General features: G+C 36.4%; 1 protein-coding gene across 2 annotated transcripts; it reads left to right on the plus strand.

Annotated features, from left to right (window-relative positions):
- Positions 1-500: 500 nt before the first annotated feature.
- LOC116287627 (serine protease 33) lies at positions 501-16574 on the plus strand. Of its 2 annotated transcripts, XM_089024698.1 has the most exons (7): positions 501-893; positions 8532-8699; positions 10023-10232; positions 12665-12802; positions 13607-13723; positions 14809-14963; positions 15490-16574. In XM_089024698.1, the coding sequence occupies exons 1-7, from the start codon at positions 800-802 to the stop codon at positions 15907-15909; spliced, it is 1302 nt and encodes a 433-aa protein (XP_088880824.1). In that variant the 5' UTR covers positions 501-799; the 3' UTR covers positions 15910-16574. The 2 variants fall into 2 exon arrangements, with proteins under 2 accessions (XP_088880824.1, XP_088880823.1); XM_089024697.1 differs by lacking the exon at positions 10023-10232 and having other exon boundaries at positions 507-893.
- The last annotated feature ends 136 nt before the right edge of the window (positions 16575-16710 follow it).

Here is a 16710-nt window from a genome sequence, read left to right on the forward strand (position 1 = left end):
AGGGCAGATTCAAATCGACTGATCACCGGGGATTAAATTGCTGAGCAAGATTGCAAAATCACTTGGACAATGTTTAATATTTAGAGAGAGAACAGCGGTACTAATTGCACTTCCAGCCAATGAGTTAGTGGCTTATTGAAAACAACTTTATACTACATCAAAATGTCGCAATTTTAAAAAGCGATAATTACCTCCTTTCATTTCATTGGTAGACGATCTTTCTTCATACTCCGGAAGTATATAACAGTTTCCTAGCGCCGACGATTCAAGCCGACAGGATTACAAGGATGAACAACTGGATCATTTCAAGTTCTTGACGTTTTTGAATGGAAAAAATCCCAACTTTCTTCCATTATTCTTTCATATTTTTCTTTTTTAATGAGCCATAAACTCAATTCGAACGAAAACACCGACTGATTCATCTATATTCAAAGCTCGCTGACCTCCAGGGGTGTTGAAATAATTTTCGATACGTCGACCAGGGGTAAACAGAAGTGGTTTCCGATTACTTATCTACTGAGGTAGATTATGTTGCTCTTGAGCTAGCTTTTGATATACGCCTTATGTAAAGCCAAGGTTGTAAGAGTTTCCTAACTGGCAACAAGTGCTGGACTATACTACAACTGATATTTGCCCTCGGCCGACTTCTAATGGTTATTGCTGAATAGATAGACGGGTCGCTTTTGATAAGAGTTTAGATTACCGAGCTTTCATTGGTCGGGATTTTATCATTTTGAGCTTGACACGAAGTTGAAAGACGGACACTCTATAGCACAGGACATCCCAGAGACGAGAAGCCATGCTGAACCTACTTCATAGAGGAATTTGCGTTATTTTGCTATTTTTGATGCAACAGACACTTAGGAACACCGTGGAAGGTTGGAAGACAAAAGGTAGGGACTCTAGTGCGTTTGATATGTTTTTCTTTCTCTAGAAGTGCTAAAAATGTGGTTTGTTAGAGTAATAAGTAATGGAGTCAAGGGCTGCGGTGTTTACTGAAATACACACATCAAATATCTCTTTGAAAGACACCGTTTATTTATCTCCCACCGTTTCGTGTCTTTGGATGGAATTTCAGTACCTCTCTTCAACCACTTCGAATTAATTCGCGTGTTTCTGTCGCTGCTTGCTTCATTCATTTCCCCTCGAAATCTTACGCTATCTTCAGCATGGGGATTTCAAAAAACGCTTTATGTAATCGAAACCCCGAGCTCTAAGATCACAGCACAACGAAATCCCGAACACCAGTCGAACGTACCAAGTTCATGCGATTTTCACTCGGAAACTAAGGAGCAAGCAAACGGCCACACAGAGAGAGATCACCAGTTGCCGAATTATATATCTGCATAAGACGATGGCTGCCCTAATTCGCAAGGTATTCCAAATCACTCGCTAGAATAATATCTTAATTCGCCAGCGGATGTTTGGAAAACATTTTTAGTCAAATCCTTTAAACCAGAAGTGGGCCAACTTGATATGCAGACACCCAAATGTTGGACTAAATAATAACTTGTCTAGAAATACAATGCGATACGATGACTATTTGGAGTAAGCAGATTGAGAGTAGAGTAGTGTATCTAAAGTAAAAGACGTATCAAGTAGACTAGCGCGTGCAGCGTTTTTAGATCGAACCCTGATAAGAGACACTTCATGAGTGATCGAAAAACCTTATGTTTTAATGACACGAATCACTCGAACTTTTAGTGATTCTACCGAGAAATCTTTTCGTTTTCAAATAAGATTTTTTCGAGTTTATTTTAGGGGAAATTGCGCATTGAAACGTGCTTTAAAGGACTTTAAGGTGACAAATGAATTATTTTTTGTTATGGACCGCAATCATCAGTACCCCATAAATGATTAATTACAAGAAAAATGAAAATTCGAAAAAATATCCTAGATGATTTCTTCAAGGTGCACGAAGCCAAAAACGTTGAATTTTAACTTTTTTGAGCATAAAGCCAGTTTTATGTATTTTGAAACGCATGTTGTAAAGCGCATTATAAGTAATTTCCAAGTGCACTTTATCTACAATCACCCTATGTCAGCAGTAGTCTTCCATTTATCAAATCATATAAACATATAAAACTTACCAAGAAATATCTTCTCATTAGCAACTTTAATTTAGCTCATTCAAAAATGTAATCTCAGCGAAATTTCAAGCGGATATTTTAGTGAAATCTTATTAGAAAAATGCATGTCAAAGAGAAAAAACCGTACCATGTAAAAATTAAAAAAAAGAGAGAACGAAAGACAGAGAAATATTTAAATAAAAGGTAAACGTGTTTATATGTATATATCAGTTTATATTTTTGTATATTTTTCACACCACAAACAACCCAGAAAGTATGAATAATTTATAAGATGTCGAAAGCCAACAATATTGTTTATTTTTCATTTCCCGAAACCAGCAAAAGTTTTTTTTGGTTAATCATAGGAATAGTATTATTTCTAGAACTTCGTACGATTTTCTGGAAAACGATTGTGTACAATAAATTTAATAAATATAATTATAAATATTTCTCTTTTTTTACAAGACTATCGGATGATAATTTTCAATAAATTATCATTATGTATTTTTTTGGAAGTTGATAGAGAGAATATATACTTGAAGATTGAGTGACGTAATGGAAATGATGCTAAAAAAAGCGTGGTCAGAATATTTGAAAAATTTGAAAAGTCTAGCGTGAACTTCGAAAGTTTAGGGCACGGTTGTACGAACCCTGGATAGCGCCTGGATAGACCCTGGATGGATAAATTTTATCCAGTGCATAAATTTATTGGTAAACAGCATTGACTTGTCCACTGGATAAGGATTTATCCGCCGGATAGCGCTATCAGGCTTTGTACAATCGGGCCCTGTAGTGTCTATATGTATACATAGATCGTTGTTTAGTGGTGGTGCTGTTGATATATAGTTGTAGAAAGGTGTCAGAAGTAGTGTTTTTGATTGTGGTAGTGTTAACAGTGTTAAAAGTTCACAGCACGAACACGGTCGTGACACGGCAAGGCATACGGCAGACAAATCAAATTGCACGAGAATTTACTCTCCATCCAATCAAATACCCGGAACACGGCATAAACACGGCGCGGACACGGTCACGTCAAGATCACGGCACTTTTAGACCAATCATATTGCACGTGAAAAAAATTAGCCAATTAAAATTCTAGAAAGTATCACAGTCACGGCACATCCCGCTAACGGCTAGTGTTGGTGTGTGGTGGTAGTAGTGGTGGTGTTTGTGTTTGTGTTAGTCATATTTGTATGCAGTAGTTATGGTATTTGTCGTAGTGTTAGTGTTAGTGGTTGTGATAGGCATAGTTGTAGGCAGTTGCTTTGGCGTTCATCATAGTGGTCCTGATATTAATCAATTGAAGGCAGTGGCAAATAGTAGTAGCAACATCAGCAGCAAAACAACAGCAACAGCGATTTTACTTTAAAATAGTATGATAAATAGTAGTAGACACTAATTGCTTTATTTTCTTCTGTTTTCCTACGATTTTGTTCCACGGGCCAAATAAAATTAGTCCAGTGGTGGTAAGTTGGTAGAGATAAAAACAGTGGCTAACAGAAGTGATAATTGCTTAATTAATGCCGGAGTAGTGTTCAGGTAGCTTTTCTCCCCTCTTAACCTTAAACTGTCATGGCACCCATCATTGACCATTCGTACAGTAAGCGAGGAGTGTCACAAAACGTCCGCTTTCTTTCTTTCCTTGATTGATGGTTTTCACGGCGTCCATGTTGGAGGAACCTAACAAAAGAATTGTCAATGATTTTTTTTGTTATATCCTCCAACATGGCGGCCGTGTCTTTTGTTATTTAATTCTCGTGGGAATGGTTGAAAACCATCAATTCATTTTTTTCTTTCATTTTATCTGTTTGTCAAAGATAATTGCCCTCATACATTATGAGTCACTTTTCTTCATTTCTTTTCACGAGTATCATCCTATTTAAATTTCGATTAATATGACATAAAAAAATAAACTTTTCCTTAAATTTTCAATTCCAAAAGAAGGAAGCACAATGCATCAGGCTCGCGTAGCTTTAGCTGTAGGTCAGCGATCTCCACTGCAATATTTTAGAACAAAAAAGTGAAAAAAGGAGAATAGAGAAAACAAAATATCAATTCTCCAGAGTAGAAATTTAGATTGTTTTCGCTAAAATATCGCTGACCTGATTAGGATCAGGTGAGCCAAGGGTATTTTCTCTCGCGACCTCGTAATACCCTTAAATTCCGGCACTTCCTCGTTACTATTCAACAAAGGTTATCCCTAATCTTAGATAATCACGTATATATCTCCCTAGAAATGTAATCAGAGGTCTCGCCTAAAAAGAAAGGTTTTACTTTGTGTTACACATTCTAAAGTTGAACGTTATTCAGCCTTGACTTTGACTCTCGCTTACATTATAGAGCTCAGCAAAATAACAAGAAAAAGATTTAATAACAAGAAAAAGATTTAATAACAAGAAAAAGATTTAATAACAAGAAAAAGATTTAATAACAAGAAAAAGATTTAATAACAAGAAAAAGATTTAATAACAAGAAAAAGAGAAAATAACAAGAAAAAGAGAAAATAACCCTGAGCTTATATATATTATTTTTTTATTTTTTTTTTATTTTTTTTATTTTTATTTTTTGCCATTTTATATTATATACATTCTTGCTATTTGCAAAAATTATGGCCGCTTCCAATATATACACAAGTATATCAAAAGCATATCAAAAGTTATGGGATATCGTCCCTGATATTTTTTTCGAGTTGTCTATCACTAGGGCTTTCTAAAATAAACATCAAGAAAGATATCCCAACGTGTCTGATATACTTTCGATATACTTGTATTTATATTTGAAACGGCCATAATTATTGCAAATGGCTGTATATATATTATATATATATATATACAAGTATATCAAAAACATTTCGAGTTGTCTATCACTAGGACTTTCTGGAAAAAAATATCAAGAAAGATATCCCGCCGTGTCTAATATACTTTTGATATATTTGCATGTATTTTTGAAACGGCCATGAATTGTTTGCAAATGGCTATATATATATACAAATAATCATTGGGCTTGACTTTGTGTATCTCAGTGTATCTTTGGGTGGGCTTCTTTTCGAAGGGGAGGGGAGTGTAGGGCTTGGTTTTGGAGCTTATCGTAGACATAAGGCAACATATTTGAGCACACGTTTGAGCATTCGTGGAACTCTCACTTATAAAAAATTGACTGTAGTGATAACAGATTCGATTCGTTCAACGTTCTGCTATGGCATCAGCTTACGCCGTATTTAGACTATACTACAAAACTGCCTGTTTTAAGGCTGTCATTACTGTCTACCGCGAACTTTGATCAAGATAAAAAGATGTAAGATTTGGCGAGCTTAGTAGAGATCTAGTGTCTGTCTGTCCAAGAATCGCTATCTAGAATAGATGTATTACGTTAAAGTTTTTACTGTCTAACTAAAAGCTTGTCCAAAATGCGCCAAAAATTTATCCAGAAATTGTGGCGCGCTTGGCGAAGAGCCGTCGTTTGTTCGAGAACTTCTAGAATAAATACGCCGAATTGTTTATTGTTCCATGCAAGAGCCTTATTGAAATCATGAGAATTAACTGTTTTTGTTTGGTTTAGCGGAAAGTTTGTGTATTGTCTCATTTTTCCGTTGGAAGTGATTGCGTTGGAATATGAAGTTGTTCCGGATGTATTTGATTATGAGAGACGGAACTTTTAAGGCTATTTATGAAATCTGATTCGAAAATTCTAAAGGAGGAGAAAGAGGGCGGTAAAACAAGCAAAAGAACGCATTTCACGTCCAGATAACAAGTGATAGACAAACAAAAAGAATGGCAAACCCATAAAGGGCTTTAGGGCAACCATGTTGTAGGATACCAACAGTGTACTACAGATTCAGTTTGCAAAAGAAAAAGAAAAATAAAGATAGAAGGAAAGTAAAGAAAAGAAAAGAAAAGAAAAGGTGTAAAATAGCTTCGTCTCCCGAAAAAGGGAAAATATAGGATTTTTTAACATACACCATGGTTGCCATGAAAGCACTTAATAAGCAAACAAACAAAAACGACATTCAAATAATTAAAAATTATAAAACATGCCAGCAACTAGAAAATTAAAAACTATACAAAAAATGAAAATGGCTAAAGAAACGAAAACACGTGATCAAGCAAACATGCAAAAAAGGATAAAAATTAAGAGTTTAAACATTCGAAAAGAAAACATGTTTCCAAACTGACATTAAAGATGTATTCTATATATCCTCAATGCTGGCTGGCTGTATTGTCTCCGTTATTCTCGTTTTTGATATAAATAGCTGAAACACGAGAACACATACTCTGCGATAACATCTTTCATTTAAACATATACATGTCAAGGACTTCTTATATGTACAAAGGTGAGTCTGGAGTCTTCTCCCAAACAGACTCCTCTAAATCCAGGTTAACGAAATTTACAAAACTCGGACGATGAAAAATTCTTTAAATTCTAATTTGAAGGCGCTTCTAGTCTACACCTTGTTTTCAATTACAGACTCCTTTGGTAGATTCCTTGTCTGGGGACACTAACAAAGTGAATACTGTAAATCTTCGCCGTAGGTTTGTCGGTTTTCTTAGATGTCTGGCTTATAAGCAAACTGGCTACAAAAGAATTGATAAGTAGATTTATTTTGACTGAAGAAAAATATTTTCGTTGAGGTATCTAAAACCCGACGTCCACTGCACGTTGGTTGAATAAACAATTGTGAGTCACTCCTTTTGGTCTTGTTAAGGTACCCGCCTCATTTGTCATTAGCTGTTTCTCATATTAATAGCCATAGCATCACAAACAACGCATTTGTCATTTCTGTATGCTGTTTGCATGGTTATTTTTTCAATTCTTTCCTAAGTTTTTGTTCCAAAAACGTTTTGTTTATAATAAACTATTATTTTTTTCTAGATGATCTTTTACGCCTCTGGAGAAATCCTAGTCCTCCTGCGTATTATATTTCTTTGAAGCTTCCAAACAACTCCCTTCCCTAGTTTACTGCTTCTCCGTGTGGCAAATGATTTTATCTCGCCACATATTACTCTAGCTTATGACATATTTATTTCATTTTATTTTATTTCATTTTAATTTTTGACTGTTACTAGTATAAATACTAGTACTTAGTCCTATGCAGCAGTCAAGATTTTAGTCGAATTGCGTTGTAAATACCCCGTGTCTATTATCCTACTGATGCTGCTACTGCTTCTGTCGATATCACGTTCAAAATCTTATTCCTGGTACTAATGTTGTTCCATATGCCAAAAGTTACTGTTACGCATTACTGTCAGGAGAGTTCCGTTTTGGCGCCAAATTAACAAAACTCATTAGGAAACATCAGCGATTCTACTTCATTACCGTCTACGTCACTAGAGAGATATGCGTGCGCATCAGTTGCTTGCCTTACGATTTGATAAAATAGGAGTATGTCAAGTCAAGAATGGACATGGTAGGTGTTGGTGTTATCGGACCCTACCAATCTACATCTCTTAAGTTCTATTTTAGTTATTCTTACGTGATTTTGATTAATCAAATCTCGGACTCATGTGAAGCAAGGCTGTAGGAAATGGCTTCCTACTTGACCTGCACAGACCACCTGACGTGAGCATTCCATCAAAGTCACGTGGCACACGAAAACAAATTTCAACTGCGCTGCGCTTTTTAGGCTGAAACAAGCAGGCCACGAAGTCCTAGCACACTTGAAGTATGTTTCGCAATAAGTTTCGGAGGCTTTGAAAAAATTATTTTGAATGGAAGTTTCATCAAGTTATGAAGTGTTAAGGGTGACCAACCGGAAGAAATAATAAATAATTCAATTGCATTTTGCCGACAAAAGATGTGTATATTTTGACTAATTAACTGATCTTGTCAGTCGTGAATAAATTGATAATAACTTCATTTTCAACTTCATTTTTCAAGTGATTTAATAAATTCTATCCCTTAGTTCTATAGAATATTCATATTCTCTAAATGAAAAACGCCATAACAAACTCAAAACTTCATTAGCCTGTTCCCGAACACGTTCAAGTTTTAGATGTCCGAAGAAACTGATGCCCCAGGTTTTATCATAGCCATAGTTCAAAAGAGGTATTAGAAGGATTAGAGACTACTTGCCAGATTTGCTCATCCTGGTCAAACATACCTCCGAAACTTGAGACAATGATTTTCTTGATTTGGTGAAATTCAAAATGGCATCGCCTTGGTTTATCTATTCTCCCCAGGAACTCATTGGGGAATTTCTCTTCTACGAGTTTGGTGGCTATTTGCTACGAGAGTTTTTTTTTTTTTTGGTTTTTTACTAATAAACTTTAATATCAGAGAAAAGAATTTCCAAATGGCTTCTGAAACTTTGGAATGTATTTTATAGCAACTAAAAATATCTTAGTATATTATTATTATTACTTATTAATTTGATGCAAGTTGATTCAAGCTTGAAAATATAATAAATGTAAAGTATCTTTCATTAGAGCTAATTTGACTATTAACGTACGTGTATTTCTTATGCAGGATGTGAGAATCCCGGCGAAATAAAACGTGGCTATCGAGTTGGGGCTAATTTCAGTTCAGGAGCAACAGTTGAATATTTTTGTGATCCTGGATTTCGCCTGGTGTCTGGATCGCGCCTGCGCACTTGCGAGAACGGAAAATGGAGCGGTACACGACCACGGTGTCGAGGTAAGAAGAAAACTGATGTTTTGATTTTTTTGCAGTATAATGTCAGTGAATCGATCCCCTATTAAACGGCCGACCTGGGGGGGGGGGGGGGGGGGGGATATAATATACAATATCTGTATAGATATAACGTCTAAGATCTCATTCACTAGAAGAATTTCAAATCCAGAGATCTATATTGAAACAGATCCTCTATACTTTATTTGAATTCCTTGTGCCATACAATTGTGAAGTGATTGACTATCCTTATCTAAAGTTCGAGAATCACTTTCTCAGTTTCCCGCCAAAACAAGCAGCTCTTACAAGTTCATCGAAGTTGCGTAAAGTTTGATGTTAAGGTGTCGATGGACGTAACCACATTAGATGGGCTCCAGTTACGACTTTCAGCCTATTTAGGTTTATAGGATTAGTGCTAGTCTTGTGGTCAGATGTTGTCGGCGTCTTTTATGTAATGTATTCGCGCCATGTGTTCGCTTCTTCGTTAACTCTTTTTAACTTTTCAATTCAGAAATAAGGATTTATGACAGAAGTCTATAAATTTACGAAATTCCCTATTTCTTTTTGCATCGATCGGCGAGAAAATGAAAATATGATTTAAAGTCACTTAATTTACTAATATGTTTTCAAAGGGGAAGCCTTTATATCGCTGTAAGAAATAAATCAAAGAATAAAATTGTAGATAAATTGTAGATAAATATGTATAGTTTTATGGTGGTAAGTCTTTTTAGTTCACTTGTTAGGTTCTCTCCATGGTGGACTTGCAATGCACTAATCGCTTAACCGGATTAACTGGTATAACTGGCTGATCTCCACGTCATTGCTGTCTCCTCCCTGTTTAACTGCATGCCTTATTGAAGTCCGCAGCTTCGTTTTTGTCACCTTGTAACTCGTGACATCACTGATCACACAAAATCTTGCATCCTCGGAAACCAAGGGATAAAATTCTGTCGCTCTTTTCTCGCTCCCAGAAAAACGAGCGACAGAACTTTACCCTGGGTTCCCAAGGATGCATATCAGATGCATATCTGAAAATTTATGTTGTTTCGGTAAAGATTAAGAGCAGTTAGTTTTTGCACGAAAGAAATATATGTGTATTCCAAAAGCGAAGTTCGGCGAAATCGCAACGAAATGATTGACTTTACTGCACTTGTCTAATTGGCAAAATAATAACTGCTGCACACTCAAAGACTAAAATAGACACTGTTATGTATATGTTGCAAAAGCCAATGATTCCTTTAAGAAAAAGTAGAGAAAAAAAAAATTTATGTCCACTGTGTCATGTGACCACATTTGTCTCACCCAATCATATTCACTCTTGCTGCGCAGACTTGAATGAGTGTTTGCAATATGACGATCCATCATACCGTGCTCGAAGCAATGACGTGCAAACGCCGGAAGGTTACATGTGCCATCCCCTGGCCACGTGCCTCAACTCGATTGGCTCCTTCAAGTGCAAGTGCAATGCTGGTTACCATGGAGACGGGAGGGATTGCTTTCCCAACTATCTTTACGGCATGAGGGAATTTGTGATGAAAAGTAAGTGCTATGATTTCCTATTTTTAGATTATAAAAAAACCTGGCATTTCGTAATTGCAACCAAAATGGGAAACATTTGTTCCAGTTTACATATATTTATAAATTGCTTCTACTTTTGTTGGAGATTTTTTAATTTTTGTTGTCGGAAGTTTTCTTGCTGTGAGTGAAAGATTTCTTTCATTGACTAGTCATCGCCCAAAACAGTCAGTGTGTGTCCGTCACTGTCAATTACAGATGAAGAAGGCGGTGCATTAGTCACCAGTGCACAGTTAGAGTGAGACCAGATGGTGGTATCGGATATGACGGAAATTTTTCCGTTATAACCTACTAACTGCCCGGGCATAAATTCCTAGGTTGAGCTTCTATTTTTCCTTCCTTAAAATCCAAATTGGATTACAAAAATTAATCAATCGAAATCATTTTGTGGCAAGGCTAGTGTAATGCCTTGTTTTATTAGTAGCGCGAGTCATCGCGAACTCGTTAGCACTACCACATCCTTAGCCTATGGCAAGGGTTAATGAATGAATGATCTCTAACGTCAAACAACCTGTTGCTGTCACTCATGTTGAGGCTATATTTCGTGTAACACGGAAGACGTCGTTAGCACCGGGAATATATTAATTAATCACGAAATTCGCTTCTTTAGAGACCACTAATGGACATTGGGTTGATTTCCAAATAAGTAGAGTCAAAAGTATTTTGAAGTGAATCAAAATGATTCCATTAAAACAGTCCTATAAGATGGGATGAGTACATGACTAGTGAAGGCTATTAAATCAGAATCATTTTTCAGTTGATAAGTTTTAAAGAACTATGATGTGAAGTGTAAAAACTTCAGATCGTTTCATCGTTTTGTTTCCGAGTTATGCAAATGTTTTGATCGGTAATCCTTACTTTACGCTGATTACGTGTCTGAAATGTCAAAGAAATAACGATATTTTTGCCAAAACAAACAATTTTAGTGTCATACAAGTTTATAGATTAGATTTATGCATGTTTGAAGTGAATTTGATAAAACTTTGTCATTAAATATTTTTTTGAAATTTTGTCCGCCATGTTGGATGATACTAGAAATCATCCAGCGAATTTTTGCCATACATTTACACTAAATATTCGAAATTCTCTAATGCTCCAATTCCTTGCTCAGAGTTGTTTTATAAGTAGCTTTACATGGTCATAAGGACTGTTTTTTAAATCCTTTAGCACCAGAAAAATACTCGTGGTTGCAAACGAAGAATAAGTTTCAAAACTAAGCGGTCACTTTTTAACAGGATTAAGATGCGTAAGAACGTTAATGGAGAAATGGGAATTAGTAAATACGTTCTCAGTTGACCCTGTCTTGCGGTTTTGGCAGTGATTGCCTCGCGCGCGCACTTTATTTAAAAAGATAACACCTAATCACGATAATAAAAATAGCTTCTTCAAAAAACTGGCCCACCTACCACGCAGCCATATGCGAGAGCGTGCGTATGTACCTTAATGTAAGGAATATATCCTATTGAGATAAATAAGAAGGAATGTTATTTCTCGGCCAAGCGAAACATCAGTAATGCATCCAGCATGTTAACCAAAACGGGATATTTCCGCCCGAGATGTGATTTTACAGCATCCATAACAATGTAGTGTGTTAGTTGTTGCGCGGAGGTTAGGCCACATGGGGTGTCGATAGATCACATAAAAACGCCGATATTCTCAGAGTAAATTCAGATAAAATCTCTTGTCTTTCTTGAAGTCTATGCTCCCTTGTGATGTTGTTTTTCCCATTCTTCCTATTTATAAAAGAAATTGCGCTTTTTCTGAAGCTTTTCTGTGATTTTCTATAGATAAAATCACTCACATGGCCCAGCTATGGAAATAAGATATCTTCTTTTAAGTAAGAGAAATATAACCGAAAATATTGGATAAATATCTAACATTCTTTCCCTAATGTCTCCATCGAGAGAAAGCGAATTGGACATTGTTAAACATCTCAGTTCTGGCTTTTTGACCTTTTGGTACTTCGATCTTGGAAAGAGATTTACGAATTTCAAAAATATTTCGTTTGACCTTCGTTGACAAAACACTCGTCCCTACTTGGGTTAAGAAGTGCAATGCTCACGATATTCACGAATATTTTTTTTCTCAGTTGTTTTACATGTCACGGGCAAAATGGAATGTTGTGCTATGAAAAAGAGCGTTTCGAAGTAGTCACGTGTGTTGAATCGGTATTTTCTTTTTCAAAGAGTTTTGAGTGCATTTGGAAATGCACGATTACGAAATTGTTGCACGTGCTTAGAGTCACCATTTTTGACCTCTGATTCAAGTTTTTTTTCTTTGGAGGAAGAGACTGAATAAGGCTTAAGTAAACAATCCATAGAGCAAGGGGCGTTCTTATACTGTTTGTTTAATATGAAATAAATGACAGAGCCTTTTTCTTTTCTTGTTTATTACAGGAAGAAACAAACTTTCTGCCTATGCGTGTGGGACAATTGTCTCAAGGAACACGTCACGTGTTCGTAGAATAGTTGGCGGTAAAATCTCGGGGCATGGCGCATGGCCATGGCAAGCAGCGATATACTACGAAAATGGCGGTACGTCGATTTCATTTGGTTGTTTGTCGTTAGAAAATAATTGTCATTTTTATACATTTCTGTATAATTAATATTTTATGAATTTGTTTACCATCTATTTTGCGAAAATGGTGGTAGTTTATTTTGTCTGTTTGTCGTTAGAAAATTATTTTCATTTTCGTGCATTTACCTTTATTGTTGCCACTTTGCATCTTTGCTTGATTCCAGAATGGGACAGTTTGGGGAAATGGGGAAAGCTTCTATGAAGTGCTGTGGCAAATAAAAGGAGCATTTTAATATTTCTTATATATACTAATTAATGTAGCAAACTGGAGAATGAAAATGAATACTTATAGGATGGACAGGATGTGGCATACAAAAACCCTAGTTGCACCTTTCCTTTGTCGCTCTTGCTGGCAATATGTTTTATGCATCCCACTACTTTCCTCTCTTCCTTCCTTCCTTCCTTCCATCCTTCTTCCCATTTTCCTCTTATTTTTACTGATCCTTCCTCCCTCTCTTATAATCTCTCTCTCTTCCTTTCTCTCTTGCTTTCTCCCTTCCTTCCTTTTCTTCCTTTATTTCTTCCTCCATCCCTCTTTAGTACCCTCTCTCTCCTTTGCTTCCCTCCTTCCTCCCTTTCCTTCCCTCAGTTCTTCATCCTTCCCTCTCTGCTATCCTTCCTCTCTTCCTCAATTTCTCCCTCCCTCCATTCCTCACTCACTCACTCACTCGCCCACTCCCTCCCTCCCTTTCTTCCTTCCTTCCATCCTATCTTTTTCCAGAATATTAATACTACATATTGTTTCTGTATTGTATCTTTAGCTAAAAGCTTTTTGTTCAATGGAGCTTTAATCAAGCCAGGGTGGGTTCTTACCATCGCTAATGCCCTCAGGCGAGATGGACGGCCCATTAAACTACACAAACTCAAAATTGTCTTGGGTAAGTGAATAGATATCCTAAATCCTTAATAAATCTTTTATATCAGAAGCCTTGCTTCTCAAGTTTTAAATGTAGATATATAAAAATAACAAATTATATGAATTTGGTTCACATAAGAAAACAGTCTGATAAAGGCCTGAATGATGAACCTTTACCACAGGGTGACCGCCTGATACTCAGGAGTAAACAATGTTGGGATTTTCCAATTTATATATTTCCAATTTAATAGTCAAAGAGAGTGCCAAACTTACTTGTGTATCAATAGTTTCTTGATAAATATGCATGAACATTTTATTGAATTCGTCTATCAGAAGTGATTCCATGCTTACATTTTCCTCGTTTGATATTAGCTTGAAATTATAATGACTCCTCATTGCTGACGACGTTAAATAAAATTACCTAAAAACAATGAAATACTATGAATTTTCAAGCTTTTTTGGTTGCTATGAATAGCAAATAAACAAAACAGTTAGTGCTATTATATAAGTAGTATAATTTTCGCGAAGTTTAGTAAGAGTTCTGGACGTTTCTTTTGATGCAGACCTGAGTAATTCTATTCGATGCTCGCTTCATCCATCACAATAACATGCATTAGTATAGTGTTTCACTAACTGTTTTCTTTCCTCTTACCAAATGAAAAATTTGCTTCATTACGTTTTTTACGAGTTCGAGAGAACTGACTGAAAAATCATTGATATATAATGGTAATTGAACCTCTTACCTGTTTCTTTTGTCATCTGGCATATCTTTAGATATTAACCAAATCCATAATCTTTTTATAAGCTTAAAATTAAAGACTTCCCCCTCTTTCTTTAGCTTTCTGCTTGTTTTACTATCAGCTGCTGAAAAACATTGTCATCCGCCATTTTGAAATTTGGTACAAAATCTGACGGAACTAACGTGGCTTCTGATTGGTTGAGATTAAATTTGCATCTCATTTGTAAAAAGAATGCTCATTGGATAATGGGGTCTTGTTGTCTATTGGCCAAGAAAACAACTTCAATAACCAATCAGATACGCAGAACTAAAAAGAACACTAACTTTAAACATATTAAATCATTGATTGTCCTTTATTTTTTATATAGGTGAATTTAATCGCAATAAAGTGGACGGAACGGAAAAATTTCGACGAATTCGACGGGTTGTGGTACATCCGGGATACAGTAGATATAACCTGTCGAATAACATAGCGTTACTGCAACTGGAGAAACCAGTGAAGCCTAATAAATACATTCGAATGGTAAGTAGAAACTTTGCTTCGAGTGTCGTTTTTTTACTTTTTCTAATTTAGAGGAGTTTTGCGGCAGCCATTTTGTGGGGCAGGATTGCATTGCAAGGCGATGTTTCTACATCATAAGAAATTAGAGACTCATTTCAGAAGAACGTATATCTCCATTGTTTTGTCAAACTTCCTCATAAGATTTTTATTGTCTTTACTCGATGCTCGAGCCGGAAAACTGGACGGCTGGATGGACCACTTAGTTCACTAGCGGTGCTCCAAATCGATGAAAACCTAAATCATCCTTTCTAAAAAATATCTTCTCATTTACATTAAGCTTCTTCTTCTACCTCTTCTTTTTTTTCTTTCACAAAATTAGTGGTCCTCCTTGTCCCATTGTGCCTCATCCCTGTTACAGGCAGGGAGACCATGACATAATGATGCAACTCCCCCAGAAGGCGTTCAAGATAATTTAAGAGAGCACATTATCTTTCTTTTAAATGGTCCATTTTACGATGGCGTATATTTATGTACATATACTTTTCAGGTTTGCATCCCAAGGAGAAAACGAGACTCAAGATTAGAAAAACCCCAAAATTACGGTACCGTAGCAGGGTGGGGTACGACGAAAAAAATCCGCATTGGCCAAGCTACAGGACCATTATCAGTCGAACTCCAGCAAGTAACAATACCTATTGTACCAAATAAGGAATGCAAAAGAGCTTCTATTTACAGCTATGATTCGTCGCTTAATTTCTGTGCCGGCTATAGAAAAAAACCGAAAGATCCATGTTTCGCAGACATTGGCAGTCCACTGGTCATGCAGAATCCTCGCACAGGACGATGGGTAGTTGTAGGACTTTTCGGTTGGAGCGAAGGCTGTGCACAACCAAGAAAATACTCTTATTACACGCGCGTATCGAAGTACAGTCGCTGGATACTGTCTGTGATCAGAAGGCGACATTAGGTCAGTAAACAGCATGCATGATTCAATATCAAGGCGACTTCGACTTGCGTGGTTTATATATGTACATATATATAAGACTATGCATGAACTTCTGGGGCAGGTCGTGGCTGATCTTCCGCGAGGATAACAATGAAAAAGCAAGGCAATGGATCTACTTCCGATTATCTTTGTTTGTGTTTACGTTTGGGGAGACTGGCATTTATATAAGTTCGTTGACTTTTCCATCGCACAGCGGGATGGCGTCTTAATTAACTTGAATCCTCAATAATGTTGCACCATCGATCTATGTCTCGATTCACGTTGAACTTATGAGAAGAACTCTCCGAGAGAGTAAAGTAACAGACATCCAATTCAGTGGAATAATTAACGATTCGCTGTGTAAGACTTTCCATGTACTAAGCTATTGGCTGTTTTAATCAGAAAGCTCCAGCTCTAACTTACCATAAAAGTAAAGAGTTAAACTGGCAAAAATTGATCATCTCCACTTTGTAAATCTACTACAAATCCCTATGATGCTCTTCAGTAACCATCATAGCACCACAAACAGCAAGTGTATCTAACTTAAGCTTCCTTTTCTCTTACTAAGGGGTTTTTTTCGTTAATTCAATCAATATATAATGGACAAACCAAATTAAAAACTTGAGAATGAAGAGTCATTGAATTTACTTGGTTGTTTTGCCTTTTATTCTTCAAGTTTGAGATCTATACATGTACTGAGCGTCTTGTGATCCAGTGACTCGCATATGTCAAAGCTAATGATGCAATGATCTTGAGCCTTCAAATCTTAGAATCAGCAGCAAA

Source organism: Actinia tenebrosa, unplaced genomic scaffold (assembly GCF_029948245.1).
Source record: "Actinia tenebrosa isolate PJP-AT-01 unplaced genomic scaffold, QUT_ActTen_1.0 PGA_scaffold9__36_contigs__length_13948895, whole genome shotgun sequence".
Lineage (NCBI taxonomy): Eukaryota > Metazoa > Cnidaria > Anthozoa > Actiniaria > Actiniidae > Actinia > Actinia tenebrosa.